General features: G+C 50.8%; 2 protein-coding genes and 1 pseudogene across 18 annotated transcripts in view; 1 reads left to right on the top strand and 2 right to left on the bottom strand.

Moving 5' to 3' along the window:
• Ccdc63 (coiled-coil domain containing 63) overlaps positions 1-18,992 on the top strand; it is a 28,675-nt gene extending 9,683 nt beyond the window's left edge. For 5 of the 16 annotated variants that reach the window (XM_039089459.2, XM_063271321.1, XM_063271319.1 and 2 more), the window contains 9 exons: positions 1,877-2,066; positions 4,125-4,244; positions 6,145-6,326; positions 7,958-8,139; positions 11,495-11,715; positions 14,304-14,378; positions 16,080-16,272; positions 17,504-17,707; positions 18,801-18,992. In XM_039089459.2, coding sequence (XP_038945387.1) covers positions 1,877-2,066; positions 4,125-4,244; positions 6,145-6,326; positions 7,958-8,139; positions 11,495-11,715; positions 14,304-14,378; positions 16,080-16,272; positions 17,504-17,707; positions 18,801-18,940 — 1,507 coding nt within the window. In that variant the 3' untranslated portion in view covers positions 18,941-18,992. 16 annotated transcript variants of the gene reach the window in all.
• LOC120096078 (5S ribosomal RNA) lies at positions 10,716-10,833 on the bottom strand (annotated as a pseudogene).
• Positions 18,993-20,135: 1,143 nt separating the features above from the next.
• Positions 20,136-20,504, bottom strand: part of Myl2 (myosin light chain 2) — an 11,273-nt gene continuing 10,904 nt past the window's right edge. For both annotated transcript variants that reach the window (XM_039089640.2, NM_001035252.2), the window contains exon 7: positions 20,136-20,352. In XM_039089640.2, the coding sequence (XP_038945568.1) occupies positions 20,254-20,352 (99 nt within the window). In that variant the 3' untranslated portion in view covers positions 20,136-20,253. The remainder of the gene's footprint in view (positions 20,353-20,504) is intronic.

Consider the following 20,504-nt stretch of genomic DNA (forward strand, 5'->3'; position numbering starts at 1 on the left):
TCTAATGCCTATAAATAAAGCGACAGAATAAATGCATTGCTGTGCATGGTGGCATACATATCATACGCCTTTAATGCCAACACTCTGGAGAGCTGGATCTCTGAATTTGAAGGCCATGTGCTCTACACATGTTCTGAACTAGCCAGGGCTACCCAGTGAGCCTGCATCTCAAGATTTTAAAAGGAAAACACGAACACGCTCTGTGAAGTTCTCCCTTATACTTCAGGGTACCTGCTCCCTTTGCCCAGCCCCAGCCCCGCCTACCAGGCAGCTGCTCTGTAACAAAGTAACCACTCTCTCCTGTGACCGGCTCAGGCCAGCTCAGCTGAGGTGCGTTTTCCTTCTGCCTTAACAAGGTCCCCCTCCAGGTAGGAGTTGAGGGGGCAGAAGTACCAGCAACCTTGGAAAAGACCATCTGCTAGGTTCATTAGTTACACATGGCGTCCAAATGATAGCGAGTGAAATAAAACGAAGTGTTTGGTTCTGGAGGCACACCAAGAGTGGCTTAAGGGTTCCCTAGCCTCGTGAGACTAAGCAGGTGTGCCAGACAATGCAGGGTCATGGCATCCTTGTTATTATTGTCGTTACAGATGGTCCCATTAGATAGTTCCATTCCTGGACCTTGGCCCATTGGCTTCTGCTTCTTTTAAATAAAGTTTTATTGGCACAGCCATGGGAGTCATGTCTGACCCTGCAGTGACAACTCCACTTCAGGATGAGTTGAATTACAAAGGGGTCTCTCAAAGTCTATACTGTTTCTTGAGGCTTTTTGTAGGCACTGGCTTGCTAATCTACATTCTAGAACATTCTAGAACATTCCTTAGCTTTCTGCAGCAGCGCTCCCAGCAGATGGATGGGCACAGCTCACTTGAGGCTCTTGTTGCAAGGCAGGCTGTACCCCTGCTGAGGTCCGGTTGGAGTCTGAGATCTCAGACCTCCTAACATGCCAAGTGCCGATGTCTGTCCGAAGCCTTCCCAGTTTCCCTCCATTCTATTTCCTGATCCCTGCTCAGCTCCTCCCATCCCCTTCCCATATCTCAGCCAGTTTGACACATTGCTAGCCTCAGAGAGAGGCCTTGGCCAAGGGATCAAGGTTATTGTACAGCTCCATGTTGATACAAACTTCAGAGTCCTGCTCCAGTTTTTTTTTTTTGTTTTGTTTTTGTTTTTGTTTTGTTGTTGTTGTTCATGCATGTGCACATGTAGGAGTCAGAGATCAGAAGTCAATTTTTGGTGCTCCTCAGGGATCATCTGCCTTATTTTTTAACTACGTGTTTACTTAGTCCTTGGGTGTATGTATAAGGCTCGTGCTTGGCCATCAGAGGACAAACTCTTGGGATTCCAGCCTCTCCTTCCTTCATGTGGATTTCAGAGATCAAAGTCAGGTAGCCATGCTTGGCTGTCAGTGCCTTTACTCATGGACCCATCTTGCGAGCCCCATCTTGGTTTTGTCAAGACTGTCTCATTAGCCTGGAGCTCCCTGACTAGGTTGGCTGGCTTGACAGCTAACTCAGGGATCTTCCCGTCTCCACATCCCAAACCTGATTGTGTGCACAGGTACTGGGATGGACCTGAGGTCTACAGGCTTATACAGGAAACACCTTACTAACAGTACCAGCTCCCGAAGCTACTCGGTGAAGGATTTTCACTCATACCGGGGCAGCCTTCCCCTAAGGAGGGTGGAGCAGGAGAGACGGGGACGATTGGAGTCAGGGACATGGGGCTCCAGATCTCAACCTGAGCCCCCTACCTGGAAACCCTCCTTGTACCGGAACCCCTGCCATCCCTCAGGCTCCTTTCAGGGGTAGGATTCCCTGTGGGTTCCGTGAAGGTGGTTTAGGGGCTACTGGGCTAAGCTAGAACCACCTTCCTTCAGCAAGGAGATAGAGAATTTGAAAGCGGAGCAGGCAGAGACCACCTTGCTTCTGAGCCTCGTGAAGTCGCCAAAGAACCTAGACCTCAACCAGAAAAATTTCACGGAGCTGCGCTTCCTGCTGCAGACCAAGGGGGACTACGAGGCTCTGATCTCCTCCATGAAGGTGCTGCTGGGAGAACTGGATGACAAGGTGAGACTTCCCTGGAGGGGACGGGGACAGAACCGCCACGGTGCCCTAGGCAGAGTGGAACATCGCATGGGAGCTCAGTTCCATCAACCCTGCGTGTCCCCTGCCACCTCGAGTCTCAGAACCAATCCCAGCATCCTTAGCATCGGACAACAAGGGCAAGGTTTTGGTGCTGTAACTAAGATCGCTCTGGGCTTCAAACAATGCCAGTTTCTCCCGCCTCCATGCTGTGCACCAAACATGGGTTAGAGAATGGGCCGTTATCTTTTCCTTCTGAGACGGTGGGTAGCATCTCTCAGGGACATTGACAGGTGTTGTGGCAGGAGAAAAGCCTTCTGGGAGGTCTCATGTTGGCCATGAGGTAGACATGGCATTCTGAGCATGATTCATCGGTTCAAAATAGTCCTTCAAGACTGTGTATCATTGGATGATGGCGTTACCTGTGTTTCTCACTGCATCCCAACCTTTCCCCTTAGGAAAGGGGAGGGTTCCCCTGAGTCACTGTGTTGGGAGTATGTAACTCGTTAATTCATTTGCATTTACTTATTTTTTATTTTTAAAGATTTATTTATTTATTATATATAAGCACACTGTAGCTGTCTTCAGACACACCAGAAGAGGGCATCAGATCCCATTATAGATGTTTGTGAGCCACCATGTGGTTGGGGGAATTGAACTCAGGACCTCTGGAAGAGCAGCCAGCCCTCTTAACTGCTGAGCCATCTCTCCGGCCCACATTTACTTATTTTTGAGGCATATATCTGTAACCCTGGCTAGCCTGGAATTCACTGTATAGACCAGGCTGGCCTGGAAGTCACAGAGATCTACTTGTCTCTGCCTCCCAAGTGCTGGGAATAAAGGTATACCAGGCCACCCTTACTCCCTTTTTGTTTTGTTGTGATATTTTATTTTTAAAATGTGTGTGTGTGTGTGTGTGTGTGTGTGTGTGTGTGTGTGTGTGTGTGAAAGTAGTGCCCTGGGATTAAATCCCCTGGAACTAGACTGTTGAGCCGATCCTGTATATTCCCATTGTTATGGGTGCTGGGAACCAAACTCACGTCTTCTGTAAGTCCCCGGGCAATGGAACATAGGACCTTGTGCCACGTCTTCTATTACTGACTGTGTTTCAGTCCCTTAATTCATTTGGAACCAATGTGGTAGCCAAGTAAGACTGGGAATGACACTAAATTCAAATGCATTTTGATATGTGAACACTCTGGTCCAACATATTTAAAATGGCCCTGCGAAATCCTTTTTGCAAAAGGCCCACAGTCCTACTTGGGTTTGGCAAACTACGGTGTCTCTGTGGTGACTCCAGCCGTACAGAAATGACTGGCTTGGCTGTTCCAATAAATCTTTATTCATAACAATAAGCCATGGGCCAAAGGGCTGTGGTTTGCGACCCTTGGTGTGACTGATTCTGCAAGAGACTGCACACACGTGGAGAGCCGTCAAGGCTTCAGCCGAGTGCTCCTGCCCAATGTGGGCTTCTTGTGTTTGCAACCCAAAGAACATGTCTGAGGTGCTGATAACCTAATCTCCCAAGTGGAGACCTCGGAACGTTTCAGATCCATCAAAGACAGTCTTCCCATGACGCCACACCTGGCCACTTCAGGAAGAGTCCCCAGTCCCATTCATAATTGGAGAAACTGGACGAGCAGGGAGTATCCTAGACGGGTCCTGGGAAGTCACAGCAGCATCACGGAAGCAGCTGCAGGTGTTCTGTAACCCCATTCTAGGCACTTCTCAGGCGAGCAGTGTTGACAACCAAGTGTGACCACCACAGGGGCCAGTGCCGTTTCCTCTAGAAACTGTGGCTTGGGGAGGGAGGCTGGAGAGAGGGGGGATTTCTGTTCACGGGTAGGAAAATTCACACGCAGAGCCAGTTTTTTTCTTTACCCTGGGTGGGGTGGGGTGGGAGTAAGTCAGACAGAGCAGGAACCTGGGAGTCAACGTCACTTTGCCTTTAACCCCCCCCCCCCGTGGGAATGGTCAGTCTGTGCTCAGCCGATCCTGGTTCGGCTGGATGCTCCCCATCCCTCCCCTCTCTCCCAACCTCAGATTGTTCAGATGGAGAGAAAGATCACAAACCAGAGACAGATCTTCTTGAAGACACAAGAGGCCAACAATCCCCGGAAGCTGCAGAAACAGATCCACATTCTGGAGACCAGACTGAACCTGGTAGGTCACGGGCTGCTCTCTAAAGCCTCAACCCCCCATCCAACCTACATTGCACCCCCACTTCCGATCCCACTGCACTCCCCTGCCCTCACCCCCACTCCCACCACCCCCCTCTGTGCTCTCAGATGAAGCTTGACCTCTGACCTGTCAGCAGAACTTATGGTTAGAACTTGGTGCTTGGGAGAAGGTGGACTGAGAGGCAACCCTCACCCTCAATAGCACCCCCTCACCCCATTCCTGACCCCAGGCCCTAAATTGGTTTTGCCAGTGTTCTATGAAAGCAACAGAAAGGCAAACTTTTGTTTTTATTTTATTTTTTGGGGGGAGGGGCGCAGGTTCACTCTAGTTCTGGAACTTGAAATGTTCCAGCTTGGCTTTGGACTCATGGCTATCCTCCTGTCTCTGTTTCCTGAGTGCTAGAATTATAATTGAATGCCACCATCCCCAACTGGAGTTAATTTCCCCCTTCTTTCCTTCTCCGTCCTCCCTCTCTTTCCTCTCTCTCTCTTTCATTCTTTCTAGGTCGGCTTCAGTGCAGGCTGGCCTGGGGTTCACTATGCAGCTGTAGCTGGACTTGAACCTTCCAATCCTCCTGGTTGCCTGCTGAGTTCTGGGGTCATAGTTGTGCACCACCCCACCCAGTTGGTGTATTTTAATTTTCTTTAGAAGCTCTCATACTGTTCCCCAAACCCTTCAAGGGCAGGACTGGCCTACACTTCCATGAACAGTGTAACCAATATCACCTTTAAAAAAAAAACATTTTAAAAAGTCAAGATCCATTTGTTCAAGAGGTAGAGAGAAACGGGGACTAAGAGAATGTCCCCACTCCTGTCAGTCACTCTGTCCCCACACACCTGTCAAAACTTCCCCCATAACTGTCACACTGTCCCCAGACCTGTCATGCTGTCCCCACACCTGTCACTCTGTCCCCACACCTGTCACATTGTCCCCACACCTGTCACTCTTTCCCCGCACCTGTCACACTGTCCCCACACCTGTCACTCTGTCCCCACACCTGTCACATTGTCCCCACACCTGTCACTATGTCTCCACACCTGTCACACTATCCCCACACCTGTTACTCTGTCCCTACACCTGTTATTTACACTGTTCCCACACCTGTCATGCTGGCTGCTTCCGCACCTGTCACTCTGTCCTCACATCTGTCAAACTGTCCCAGCACCTGTCACACTGATCTCATTGTCAGAACATGGCTCTGACTGTAAACTACTCCTACCCTGAAGTCTGTTTTTTAAAAATAGTATAGAATAGAGTTTATTCAGGGTATGGGGAGGAAGTTGATAGGATAGTAGGGCGGAGAAAGAGAAGTAGAAGAATAGAAGAGGAGTAGAGGCTGGCCATGAGCACGTGGAGGGAAGGGGGAGGGGAATGGGGACAAAGGGGACAAAGGGGAAGAGGGTGAGAGTGAGAGAGGAGCAAGAGAGCAAGAGCCACATCCTAAAGTCTTAAGATTAATGACTTACCTTAACTAACATAATTAAGGGAAGGCACCAAGACACTTTACCCCCAAATCTTCTGTTTCATTTTCTTTCACAAGCACAGCACCAACATTACACCTTACAAAATGAGTATTTTGTTACTATTTCTCAAAATCCGATCTGTGTTGTATCTTTTCTGGACCGACCCCAAATGTCTTTTAAAGACTGAGTTGATCTAGACCCCTGCCTGGAATTTTGGAATTCTCAAATCTCAGTTTAGAATTAGCTGCTTTTAATGGGGAGGGACTTTGCCTCCAAAGGGATGAAGGAGAGACATTGTAACAGCCAGTCTGGGCTGGGTGCTGCTGGCACCCAGTGGGCAGCAGCAATACCCTGACATCTGCCCCTGGATGGTCCAGTCTCTGGGTATGAGACCCTGTTTGAAGCACAGCCTCCCACAGGTCACTGTCCACTTTGACACGATGTTGACCTCCAATGCCCAGCTCCGGAAGGATATTGAGGATCTTCTCTTTGAGAAGGCTGCCTACGACCATGTCTACCAGCAGCTTCAGCGGCGTCTGCAGACACAGAAGAAGACCATGAATGTGGCCATCGAGCAGTCTACCCAGGCCTATGAGCAGAGGTGCTTGGGGAGGCCCAGCTCCCAGCTCATCACCCACTTGCTCCTCTTGAATGCCAGGGCCATAAGTTGCAGTCCCCAGTCACCATGTTTCCGGCAGGGTGCTGGGCACCTTGGTGCTCTGTCCTTTTCCCACAGCCTGAGGAATTGGTGTCTTCTTCTTTCTCAAAACAAACAGGGAGCCCATGGAAGAAAATGCAGTTGGGAGAGCTGTAATTTCAGCTCTCTGTCCCCTACGTGGTCTCTGGTGCTGGTCTGCAGGTCTTTCTCTGGCAAAGTCTTTTCTGGCACAGAATGAGGCTGTGGAGAGAACTGGCCCTAGAGTCAGACATGTCTGAGGCTGACTTCTGATTTCCACCTGCATCTGGATTCTTATAGAATCCATGTACTGTGCAGAAACTGATCCACACATACAAGGGGCAAGTGATGGTGGTGATGGCAGTGGTGGTGGTGAGGATGATGATGATGATGGTGATAGTGATGGAGGTGGTGGTGGTGATGATGGTGGTAATGGTGGTGATGGTGGTGGTGGTGATGATGATGGTGGTGGTGATGGAGGTGGTGGTGGTGATGATGGTGGTGATGGTGGTGGTAATGGTGGTGATGGTGGTGGTAGTGATGATGATGATGGTGGTGATGATGGTGGTAATGGTGGTGATGATGGTGGTGATGATGGTGGTAATGGTGGTGATGGTGATGATGTGGTGGTGATGGTGATGGTGGTGGTGATGGTGGTGGTGGTGATGATGATGGTGGTGGTGATGGAGGTGGTAATGGTGGTGGTGATGGTGGTGGTGATGGTGGTGGTGGTGGTGATGGTGGTAGTGATGGTGATGATGGTGATGATGGTGGTGGTGGTGGTGGTGATGGTGATGATGGTGGTGGAGGTGGTGATGATGGTGGTGGTGATGGTGATGGTGGTGGTGATGGAGGTGGTGGTGGTGATGATGGTGGTGATGGTGGTGGTAATGGTGGTGATGGTGGTGGTAGTGATGATGATGATGGTGGTGATGATGGTGGTAATGGTGGTGATGATGGTGGTGATGATGGTGGTAATGGTGGTGATGGTGATGATGTGGTGGTGATGGTGATGGTGGTGGTGATGGTGGTGGTGGTGATGATGATGGTGGTGGTGATGGAGGTGGTAATGGTGGTGGTGATGGTGGTGGTGATGGTGGTGGTGGTGGTGATGGTGGTAGTGATGGTGATGATGGTGATGATGGTGGTGGTGGTGGTGGTGATGGTGATGATGGTGGTGGAGGTGGTGATGATGGTGGTGGTGATGGTGATGGTGGTGGTGGTGATGATGGTGGTGATGGTGGTGATGGTGGTGATGGTGATGGTGGTGGTGATGGTGGTGGTGGTGATGGAGGTGATGATTGTATTAGTGGTGAAGATGGGATTACTCCTGTTGCTGCTAACAATAAACAGGGTGTCAGGAAAATCACTTCCTTGGGGTGCTCTAAACTCGCAGCTCTCTTAGGATCCCAAGTTTGGTTGCTACCACCAGAAAAAAAAAATTGCAAGCACACCCTGTTGGCCACTGGGCAGGCATGCAGTCCTCTGGACTGGCAAGGGAGAGGAAGAGAGGAAGAGAGAGAGAACACCCCGCCCCACCTTCCATCTCCCCACAGAGTGGAAGCCATGGCTCGGATGGCTGCCATGAAGGACCGCCAGCAAAAAGACATCTCTCAGTACAACCTGGAGATCCGAGAGCTCGAACGCCTGTATGACCACGAGAACAAACTCAAGTCCTTTCTGCTTGTCAAGCTCAATGACCGCACGGAATTCGAGGACCAGGCCAAGAAGCAGGAAGGTACCAGCCAGTCTTCTCCTCCACCTCTCCGTGGGCATAATGTTTGTGTGCGCTGTGTAAAGACGCTCCCCGTGTGGTTCAAATGCTGACCTGTCCACCCTCATCTTGTTTTATCCCAGACAAGGCATGGTAGTGCTTATGTCAAGAATCTCCCGTCTCAAGTTTGTATAAGCAACGTTTACCATTTGTTCTCCATCTTGTTGATAAAAGCTGATTACTCAGTGGCTAGGCAGAAGAGAAGATAGGGCAGGGCTTCTGCCAGTAGGGGTTGGGGGGAGGAAGGAAGGAAGGAAGGAAGGAAGGAAGGGAGGGAGGGAGGGAGAGAGAGAGAGAGAGAGAGAGAGAGAGAGAGAGAGAGAGAGGTTGTTGCAGTTTGAGTCATGAGAATAATCTTTTTTTTAATTATTTATTTTATTTATATAAGTACACTACAGCTGTCTTCAGACACACCAGAAGAGGGCATCAGATCTCATTACAGATGGCTGTGAGCCACCATGTGGTTGCTGGGAATTGAACTCAGGACCTCTGGAAGAGCAGTCAGTGCTCTTAACCGCTGAGCCATCTCTCCAGCCCAAGAATAATCTTTACATAGCACACAAAAATATTGTCTATACCCTCAACCCCCTTCTCATAGTTGGGCTGACAATCATAGCCAATAAAAACACAGCACACCTGGTTAAGTATGTGCCGTGCGGTGTTTGGGATACACTTCTACTGGGAGTGGTTTGTTTCTTAGCTGCAGTGAGGACAGAATTCAGCTTTTGGAAGCACAGTTGGGCCTGGGATTCACATGTGACTGCTTGCATGTGTTTGTCTGCCAGCCACAACCCGCAGATGTTTTTTTACCCTGTCTGTAGTGCAGGGGAGCTTTGAGATCTGCTAGACCTGGTATAGGGTTGGCAGCTCGCTTCTGGAGCCTTGCCTATGATGGAGTCATGGTTGGAATGAAAAGGCACAAAGGGTGGAGACAGGGGAAGCTGCACAGGTGTATTTGGTCTTTGTTTTTTTTTAGTATTAGGCCTCGTGCACACTAAGTATGCACTTTCTGAGCCACACCCATCCCCTTGTGTGTCGTCTCCCTCTGCCTTTTCCTACTATATCCCTTGGGACCATGTTGCTAGAAGTGTTTCTGAGAAATCTCGTACATGTCTTACTCTCTAAAATAAATCAAAAGCCACAAAGACATTCTCTCTCTCTCTCTCTCTCTCTCTCTCTCTCTCTCTCTCTTTCTTCCTCTTTCTTCTCTCTTTCTTCCTCTTTCTTTCACCTTCTGGACCGTCTCTTTTTTCTACCCATTGACTTGCTCTTCCTGCTCAGTCAACCATCCGTCCTTCGCCCCTCCCTTACCTGCTCCTTTGCAGCTGGCACAAGCCTCTATTCCATGCTTGATATGCTTGGCTTCCATGACGCCCTCAGGATGGCACCAAGGCGTAGGCATTCCTACAGTACCCCAGCTCCAGAAGATGATCCTGCAGCCCAGAGAGGACATGCAGCCCAGCCAGGGGCCACAGTAACTCAGTGGAAGATTCGAAATTCCATCCCAAATATGTCCGATAAGTCATCCCTTTCTTGTCTTGGGATGCATGTGTATACGATCATGTGCATGTATGTACACATGTGGATGTAAGCATGTAGGGGCTAGAGGATAGTCTTGGAGTCATTTCTCAGTCTTTGTCATTTCTCCCTCTCTTCCTCCTTTTCCTGTCCTTCCCTCCCCTTCCTCCTCATTCCTCCTTTTCCCTTCTCCTCCTCCTCCCCTCCTCCTCCCCTCCTCCTCCCCTCCTCTTCCCCCCTTCCCTCCTCCTTTTCCTCCTCCTCCATCCTGTCTCCTCCTCCCCTCCCCCTCCCGCTCCCCCCTCCCTCCTCCTTCCAGTTAGTGCCTCTTACCAGCCTGGAACCTCCAGCAAACCTCAGGGGATGATTCTCTGTCTCTGCCTCCTCAGCCCTGGTATCCTCTTCTCAGTGTTCATCCCGGGAGCAGCCTCAGAACCTCACACCCATACCCAAGCCAGGGAAGCCATCACCCCTCTTCCCTCTCACTGCCAGCCCAGATGGTCCTCTGGCTGCTCCGTACATACACAGGCTCCCTCTTACCACCGCCTCGGTGTGTCATAGTCCCACAACTTCTGTTCTGGAAGCTTCTGTGAGGTGCTCCCTGTACCAGTGTCCTGCTCCAAGCTGCCTTCCAAGTGACCCTTCTCCAGGGTCACAGCGTTGTGGCCTGTGGGTGCTGTCATTCACCCGACCGTTCAATCAGGTCCTCTCAGGTCCTCTCAGTGCTTAATTACCCTGAGATAGACCCCTTGCCTGGGATTACTTACCCTGAGATAGGCCCCTTGTCTGGGTGAGACAGAGTATTGGCCGTAATAGTATTCACCCTCAATGCCATTGGGCTAATCCTGGACACTGAGGCAGAGACAACCCCAGACACCTCAGGTCACCACAGACTCTTAGAAGGAAACGAGGGACCGGGATGGGAGAGGGCCATGCTGGGGCAGTGGCCACAGTGCAACCTCCTCGGGACAGGTGTCTGAGGAAAGCAAGGCATGGATATTTCTTTCTTTCTTTCTTTTTAAAGCTGACAACACCGGGTATTCTCAGGTGGTCTCCCATCCAAGTACTAACCAGGCCCGACCCTGCTTAGCTTCCCAGATCAGACAAGATTGACACATTCAGGGTGGTATGGCCGTAGATAGCATGCGTCTTTCATTCTCAACCTGTGGGTCACAGTCCCTTTGGGGAGTCAAATGACCCTTTCACAGGGGTCACCTAAAATCATCAGAAAATACAAATAGTTATATCATAATTTATTTACTTTTTAAAAAAGATTTATCTATTTATTTTATGTATGTGAGTACACTGTAGTTATCTTCAGACACCAGAAAAGGGCATTGGAACCCACACCAGAAGAGGTTGTCAGATCCCGTAGAACTGGAGTCCTAAGCAATTGTGAACCACCAGATAGGCCAGGCTTTGAACTCAGATTCTCTAGGGCAGGTGCTTATAATTACCGAGTCACCTCTCCAGCCACGGAGCCAGCGTCTCTCCCACTGGAGAGCACTGGTTCAGCGATGCTAGCCCGCCCCTGAGCTCCAGGGAGCTAAGTGTCTCCACCTCCCAGGCTGGGATTACAGGTGCGCCAGCACCACCTTACCTGTCCCGGGGATCGAACTCGGGTCTCCGTGTCTGTGCATCTGGAACTTCATCCGCCTTCCCAGCCCCTCATTAGCTATTTCTGATAAGGATCCCATGTCCAGGCAAGCTCTCACTTCCTCCCTCAAATAGTATGGATGATAGGGAACCAGCGTCACTTTCCTGACCTTTTGTGGTCTTTCTCTTTCCCGTCCCGCTACAGCTGTCAAAATTAAGAAGCATGGGAAAAAGAGGAAGGGTGAGAGCTTTGAGAGCTACGAGGTGGCCCATCTCCGACTGCTAAAGCTGGCTGAGAACGGGGACCTGAACCAGCTCACTGAGGACTTCCTGGCCAAGGAGGAGAAGAATTTTGCTCGCTTCACCTATGTCACCGAGCTCAACAATGACATGGAGACCATGCACAAGAGGACCCAGCGGATCCAGGTGCGTGGCTCGTGAGGCCTGCGAAGCCGGGGCCTGCCTATCCCAAATAGCCTTCCCCAGGGCAGTCCCCTGAAACCTCCATTTGCTCTGCAGACAATGTCCACGTGCGAATTCATGTCCCCACTCCAAACACGACCGTGACTACCACGGCAGGTACCGCCAACTCTTTTAAAGGCACTCTTAGAAATAGTTTTATTTTATGTATCCCGATGCTTTGCCCGCCTGTGTATCTGTGCACCACGTGCATGCAATACTCACACAGGCCAGAAGAGGGCATCAGCTCCCTTGGAACTGGAATTACAGATGCTGTGATGTGAGCTGCCCTGTGGATGCTGGGAATCAAACTGGGGCCCGACGCCTTTGTTTGTTTGTTTGTTTTCTTTCTTTCTTGTTTTTTAAAGAGTTATTTGTTACATATAAGTACACTGTAGCTGTCTTCAGCCACACCAGAAGAGGGCATCAGATCCCATTACAGATGGCTGTGAGCCACCATGTGGTTGCTGGGAATTGAACTCAGGACCTCTGGAAGTGCAGTCAGTGCTCTTAACCACTGAACCATCTCTCTGGCCCTGGCCACCTTTCTTGACCAAAGGCTTCCTTCCCAGTGGAAGGGAAATAAATGGTTAATGCTTGTCTTGGACAGACCTGGTGCCCATCAGCATAGTAAAGGTTCTGAGGAGTCCTGAAGGAGAGAAACTTGGCTACCCTTACTGAACCCATAATTTATCACACTTACCTGGCTCCTGGGCCTGCTCACACTAACAGCTTCTGGAACACTGTGCAGGCAGGCAGGCAGGCAGACAGGCAGACAGGCAGGCAGACAGACAGCAGACAGGCAGACAGAGCCCAAGCCACTTGACATTGCATGCTGGCCCCTTCAGAATCTGGCTGACAGCTGTCTTTGTGGCTCAGAACCAGTAAGGACTCCCAGGGTACCAGCAGGTGCCATTCCTAGCTGCACCACACTCCTTCTCCAAGGATTCCCTCTGGCTGTGCCCTGCCCCCTCCTCTGATGACGTCACAACCCTGTTTCTTCCTGTGTGGGATATGGGAGGACAGAGCACATGGGGCCTTTTCCTTAACTTGCTGGTCACTTTCCAGGAGTTCTGTTACCTCCAACCCTGTCTCGCCACAGGAGAGCTGAGGTGACAGATGTGTACCACCACAACTGACTTTGTATGGGTTGTTGGGATTCGAACTTAGGGCCTCACACTTGAGCAGCAAGCCCTTCACCCCCAGAGCCAGCCCCTAGCCCTCTAGTACCAGACTTCAGCTTTTTCTGGGGACCCATTGTCTCAATGGTCCTGGTCTATTAAAATTGGTTCTGTAACTGTCAACTTATAAAAATCAAAGTGTTCTACACAAACCCCCAAACTTTTGTGTCTCTGGGGGACGTCAAATCTAACATAAGGTGGCAATTTGTGTAGGCAATTTGTGGACCTTGAGTGCACCACTACTGCCCCCTGGTGGTTGTCGTTGGTATGGCAGGAATGATTTTGCGGTCCAGGCTGCTCCAGGACCTTACAAGTCCCTAGTCCCTGTGGGATGTGGATGCGGAAAGATGTGAGGAGCCCTCAGTGGCCTCTGACTAGATTGGAAATGTCCAGACTTGACCCTCGAGGGCTTGGCGTAAGGTGGGCTTGCCCTCTGTTGGCCTTAGTTTCCCCAACTCTATTGTGATGCTGGGACCAGCACGGGAGCCCCTATGCTCTTTTGTCTTGGTTGTTTTAGAGCATTGTAATTTAGAGCGTGGAGCCCATGTGTCTGTTGGGGAAATTCTGTACCCCAGACTGCACATATCCAGGCCCTATCCCATGCCCACGGCTGTGCAGATAGGCTGCTAACCAGCTGTTAGCCTGGTTTGTGTGTGAGCCACCTTCCCCGACCCCCTGTATTCACTGTCAGTGGCTGACCTGTCACCTCTCAGCAAGGTTGTCCCCTCACTGGAGTGGCCACCTGTGCTGGCGTCTTCCATCATTCCCACTTGAAATGACACCTAAGGCCGGGAGATGCTATGTGAAAGGGCTTAGACCCTAGAACTTGGAGTGAGCCTGGCCATCAGAGGGAGTGACTCAGATTCTTGTGAGACTTTAAGGGACCCTGGGCTGAGCTGCCAGGTCTAGCTCAGTAGCCACTAGTTGTCTGTGGAAGCTCCTTACATGGTAATACAAGAGAAACCCCAGCTTGCCCAGTGTCTGGAGCCACACTGCACGTTCTCAGTGCCCACATGTGGTCGTGACGTGGTGGCGGTTAGTGCACATGGGAGGTGAAGGGTCATCGTTGACCTCTCTTTCTAGGTTCTGTGGATCATGGCCCTGTTGGGGGTTGAATGATTCCTTCACAGGGGTCACCTGAGACCACCGGAAAACACAGATATTTACATTATGATTCATATCAGGAGCAAAGTGGCAATTGTGAAATAGCAACAGAAATAATTTTATGGTTGTGGGGGGACAACAGAAATGATTATATGTTTTGTTGGGGGGAGGGTGCAGTTCCTTGATGGGTTACCCAGCAAGGGCGTAGGGTTAGATGCAGTGGACGAGGGCAGCTCCACTTCCTTACCGGTCTCCTTCTGTCCCGAGCAGGATGACATCATCAACCTGCGGTCACAGCAGCAGTCCTCCCATGAGGGCACCCGGAACATCCTGAAACAGATGGAGGTGAGCCGAGGGCGGGGCGGGACCAGGGACAGAGAGCCTCCTGCACCTGTCTGTCATCTGTCAGGTAGCCTGTCCTGACACCACCACAGAACCTTGTCCCTAAGCTCTGTTTACTTCATCCTGACACATCTCTGCCTCAGTTTCTCCTTTTGTCTCCCCCTTGGCCCAGCGCCACTGTTTTTTGTTTTGTTTTGTTTTGTTTTGTTGTTTGCCAGTAACACTGACCACAAACCAAGTGTCTGTCTTCTTGTCAATTTTCCCTTCCCCGAGAGCCTGAGCAAGCTAGCAGCTTGCTTTTTGTTAAATAAGCTGAAAAATTGGAGGGTTGGGGGGGTGTCTTTGTGATGTCATCTGCCACCCAGGCTTTCCTTGGTGTGTGGTTTCCACTCCAAAGATCCCGCCATCACAGATACATGTCCGGCAGGAAGAAGGTAAGGGAGCATTGAGAAGGCCACCCTGGCTGAGGCAGAAGCCCTGGTTTCTTCTCGGTACACTTGGATAAAGACTGTGTATGGGGTGTGTATGGTCCCAGTGCCAGCCCAGGGCAAACAGGTTCTCTCATGACGGCCTCAGGACAGTGAACAGCCATCTTGGGAAGGCATGAATCCCCATCCCGCCTGACTGGTTGAGTGTGGAGCACATGTCCCTCATCCCCACACTGAGGAGGCTGAGGCAGTAGGATCTGGAGTCCAGGGATAGCCTGAGCTACTCTTGTTCAGACTCATATTCCTGCCCCTCCCTCCCCCGCCCAGCTCTTTTATTTGTTCCTTGGGGTTCATTTCTGTCCTGCATCCTGACCAGGTTGATGGTGCGGCCATTCTCAGCCCTACCACAGAGGGACAGCAAAGGTTCAAAGGTTAGGTCAGGAAGAGGGAGGGAGCTCAGAGCCAAGAGGAGGAAGCTCAGAGCCAAAAGGGTCAGGGAGCTGTTGTGGTTCAGGCTGGCCTCAGCAGGGGGTCCCTAGCTTAGACCCACAGGATCTCTTTGGGGCCACCTAGAATCTCAGACTCTTTCTTCCCTGGGGTTGGGACCAGCAGTGTTGGTCAGGGTCTCCTCGGCCTGGCTTTGGGTTTAACGTTTCCTGTCTTCACAGGGTGATAGTGGTAGCTAGGACAGCATTCTGCGTGTGCGTGTGTGTGTGTGTGTGTGTGTGTGTGTGTGTGTGCGCGCGCGCGCGTGCCCACGCATGCGCATGTGAGCCTGCACCCACCTTCCAAAATGCAAATACCCCAAGCAGGAGAATTTATCCAGAGAGTGCTATGGTCTCTCAGATGTTTCTCACCCTGCTGAAGGCCATCTCCACCAGCCTGCTCAGAGCCCTCCACCCCGGCTTTTCAACATCTCCTCTCTCCCCAGCAGTCCTGGTTTGGCCCTCAGAGGGATCACTGTCTCATGTACCCCAGGCTGACCCCAAACTCACTATGTAGACAAGAATGACCCTGGACTCCTGCCCCCGCCCCCAGAATGCCAGAATTCCAGTCGCATACACCACACCTGGTTTGCGCAGGTGCTCTACCCAAGGAGCCACATCCTTAGCGGTCTGTTTATTCTTAATTTCGTTTGACGCTGGCAGGATGCTCATTCCTTTGATGCCATACCCTCCGGGGTTGGCAAACCTGCCTGCCCTCCTATCCCCAGTCACCTGCACGGAGTCCTCAGCCTCAGGCTGGGCCTGGTGTCTGTCTGTCTGTCTGTCTCCAGGAGAAACTGAGGAAGACCACCGAGGACACGGACATTTATGAGAACAGGTACAGGGAAATGAGCAAGACCCTGGAGTACCTCAAGAACTCAGTGGAGAAGCTGTTTAAGAAGATCAACTGCAATGCCACGGAGATCCTGGGGAAACTGGGTGAGACTGGGAAGATCACGGACAGCAACCTTCAGCAGTACTTCGGTGAGCCGAGCTTGAGCCTCCCCACCTCTTAGGAACTCTTTCCTGCGTGTTTTGTGACCAGGTACAAGGACTCTTTCTTGGTTGGTAGTAAGCACGGCCATGGTGCAGCCTGCCTGGGTTTGAATTCTGATTCTTCACTTAGTAGCTGTGTGACGTTGACCACATTCCTGACCCTCTCTGAGCCTCAGATTCTTTTTTGTTTTTTGTTTTTTTTTTAAATTATTTATTATATATGAGTACACTGTAGCTGTCTTCAGACACACCAGAAGAGGGCACCAGCCACCATGTGGTTGCTGGGATTCGAACTCAGGACCTCTGGAAGGGCAGTCAGTGCTCTTAACTACTGAGCCATCTCTCCAGCCCCCTGGGCCTCAGATTCTTGTGGGCTATTGGGAGGATTAAACATGGGATAGTTGGCGGTGATCTCAATTAACGCAAGAGAGGTATTTGGTGAATTCCCTTAAGGAGAAAAACTAAAACTAGAAGAGGCCTTCCTCACACACATGCACAAGCACTATAACACGTATGTGCTCACACAACACATGCTTACACAGATGCACACGCATGCACACAGAGGCAGCCCCCACCAATGCTGTACAAACACACATTCAAACGCCTCCAAACACATGCTCACATAGGCATGTGCATGTTATGCGCACACATGCAAACACACTATACACATGTATGTACACAGTGTGTTCATACAGACAGGCACATATATATATACAGAGGCTTATGTGTGCATGTGCTACCCAGACCGTGGCAGCTTGATGTGAATGGTACCCACTTTCTTATGAGCGTGAGTTGTGTGTGTTCTAACCGATGGGGGATGGAGAGATGCTCAGTGGTTAAGGGTGTGGTCTGCTCTTGCAGAGGACCCGAGTTTGAATCCCAGCACCCACATCAGGCATTCCAGGCAGAAGGAATGGCATAAACGAGGGCTGGAAGGTCAGGCTACTGGAACACTGGTTCTTGGACTTCTCCGTGTTGGTATCTAGGGAGCCCTTTTGGGTCGTGCTTTCCTAGAAACTGTCACTCATGGTACTCTCGTGAGCAGCTCTGCCTATGGGCACCAAAGCATAAGATTTCGGTGTCTCGTGATGTCGGAATTTCCCACAGCTGCTGGCCAGGAGGAAGCCAGCATCCTGCACAGACTCCCATCCCTCTCTTATACCAGGGGCTACCCAGGCTGGCAGCCAGGGCCTTGACCCCTGACCCCGTTCTCTTCCAGCTATCATAGAAAAGAAGACAAATGACCTCCTGCTTCTGGAGTCTTTCCGGCGCCTGCAGGAGGCAGAGGGGCCCGATGTTGATGTCCCACAACCCTTTGTCAACCCCTTCTGGGGGGGCTCTGCCCTCCTCAAGCCCCCAGAGCCCTTAAGGGTTGTGCCGCCTGTGTTTGGGGCAGACTCCTTCAGTGACAAAGTTGAAGAGGGTGAGTTCTTGCCCCCTGCCACTCAGGCAGGCCACCGGGTAGAGTGATCCTGAGTCCCTACAGGGTCTGTGGGCCAAGCCTCAGTTTCCTTCATTGCCATGAGTAATCACCGTACTATGGCCACTTGTTTGAAAACAAATGGGAATAGGTCCTTGGGGAAAGACTGAGGGGTCAGAAAGGAAGTGAGGACATGTTCACTGCAGCCCCAAACCGGAAATAAACCAAGGACCCTACACACAGACGCACATACACACGCTCATGCACACTCGCGCAAACACACTAACACTCATACATAATCACATACACACACATACACTCATAAACACACACATAACACCTATACTCAAATGCATGCATACACACATACATACCTACATACACACACATATACACACTCCTATACACACACTCATATATATATACATACATAGATACTCATAAATACACACATACATACCTATATACACACACACATACACACTCTTAACACATACTCATATGTACACACTCATATACATACTCAAACATACATACTCACACACACTGACATACATACATACATATATACACACTCATACATACTCAAACATATACACTCACACTTATATACTTATACACATACATACATATATACACATATATACTCATAAACACATACAACATATATTCAAACACATAGACTCACACACAATACATATACACAGACTCATAAACAAACACAACATACACACACACACACACACACACACACACACACACACACACACACACCATTCCCTCTTAGTCAGAACTTACCCAAACACATAATGGAGTACTACTACATAGCCACTAAAATGTATGTTTCCCTGGGTAGCAATGGCTTAGCAATCAAACCAAGGCTGTGCCTTGCAGCTTTGTCTGTTGATATTAAACCAGCCGTGTCTCCCACGCCTGCGTGGGAATTCCCTGAGAGAATTTGCTGCTTGGAGCTCTAAAGGGCTTCCCACCCCATGCCCCATGCCTAGCCCAGCATGATGGAGTGATACTGTCTCTGGGAAGGAAGTGAGCTGGGTACCAACTCCCAGTTCCTCACAGAGCTCTGTCCTGGGTGCAGTGGAATACCCTCTGGACCACAGTAGCCTCCGGCAGCTGGTCTTGGAGAACTACCTTCAGAAGGAACGAGGAAAAGAACCACAGGAGACACTGTTGGAGAAGGGGGACGAGATAAGGGTCAAGAAGAAGGTGATAAGCTGAACCCCGTGGGTGGCTGTATTCCACACCGAGAAAATAAATGTTTTCTTGCCGAGCCCAGGGCCTTTGCATATGCTGTGCTGAGGAGCTCTGAGGGCTGGAAACCGGAAACCAGCTTTGCAATGGGGGCAAGAGGCATGGGCCTCAAGAGTGGCCTGAGGTCTGTGTGGCCCCTGATAACCCTGAGAATGTGGCCAGCACTCCACCCCACCCCACCCTGTCTCCCGCAACTGATGAGGTCTGCCAGGTAGAACAGGGCAGTTTAGGGGCTGGTTTCATGATAAAATATTGATCTTAGACTCCAGGGTCCACTGCATGAGGCAGACACTGAGCAGGAGCCAGGGTCTTGGAAGCCGAGAACCCCTTTGACTGGGAATGAGTATCCCCTCAGAACTGAGCTGGGTCCTGCAGGCCTTGCTACCTCTCTCCAGAGCCCAGGTCCCCAGCCTTATTGACTCTGGAAGAGTCTGGGAGTGGACACTCCCAGAACCACAGGTAGGGAATAGGTAGTCCAGAGTTTGGGGGTTCTGAACCCATCCCTTGAACCCCAGCTTCCTGCAAGGGCCCACAGGGACCTCATCGGTTGCAGGGCTGGATCTGACCTGTGTGTGGGACTTTGACCTTCTCTTTCTCAGAAAGGGCTTTGCTATATAGCCCAGGCTAGCCTCAGATGTCACTATGCTTGGTCTTAGTGATTCTCTGAACTTGGATTCCTATTTTTAGTTTATCTATGGGGACTGGACTCTAAGCTTTGAAGAGGTCAGGGGAGCCAGGAACTGCCACTGCCAGTGTTTTTTTACTCAGGATCTCATTATGTAGCCCTGGCTGGCCTGAAATTCACTATGTAAACCAGGCTAAGCCTGGAACCCACAGAGATCCATCTGCCTCTCCCTTCTGAGTGCTGGGATTAAAGGTATGGGCTACCATGCCTGTGACAGAACTGGCCACTCTTGGGTGCAGCTGTTCCTGAAGTCCACGGACTTCCTGGAACTGACCCTGTAGACCAGGCTAGCCTCGAACTCAGAGATCCACCTGCCTCTGCCTCCCAAGTGCTGGAGTGTTCCTCCCAAAGGTGCCACTGCCGCCAGGGGTTGCCTGTTTGTTGTTTAAACTGAGAGCTCTGCAGCTCTCACAGAACCCAAATACTTTGTGACTTTCACCACTTAGAGCCAATGAGCCAGCGGCCACCACAACCAGATCCAAGACTTCCTGTTTATTTGCACAGGGCCCTGGGATGGTGAACACCCGCAGGCTGGGACAGCAGGGCCTGGGGATGGAGAACAGGCTATAGGTCACCCGAGGCTGTGGTTCAGGGCTCAGTCCTTCTCTTCTCCGTGGGTGATGATGTGAACCAAATTCTTATAATCAAGGTTGCCGGTGACGTCAGGGGGAAAAGCTGCGAACATCTGGTCGATCTGCAGGCAAGAACAGTAGGGTATGGAGATGCTCACAGAGGCAGGGGATGGAGTGGGCCTGAGACCCTGGGAAGAACCCCAATACCCCAAGCCAGACCTATCCTGTGATGGCTGTCACCAGGACTTGAGGTGGGAGGGAAGTCAGCAGGCCC

The sequence above is a fragment of the Rattus norvegicus genome, chromosome 12 (assembly GCF_036323735.1).
Source record: "Rattus norvegicus strain BN/NHsdMcwi chromosome 12, GRCr8, whole genome shotgun sequence".
Taxonomy (NCBI): domain Eukaryota; kingdom Metazoa; phylum Chordata; class Mammalia; order Rodentia; family Muridae; genus Rattus; species Rattus norvegicus.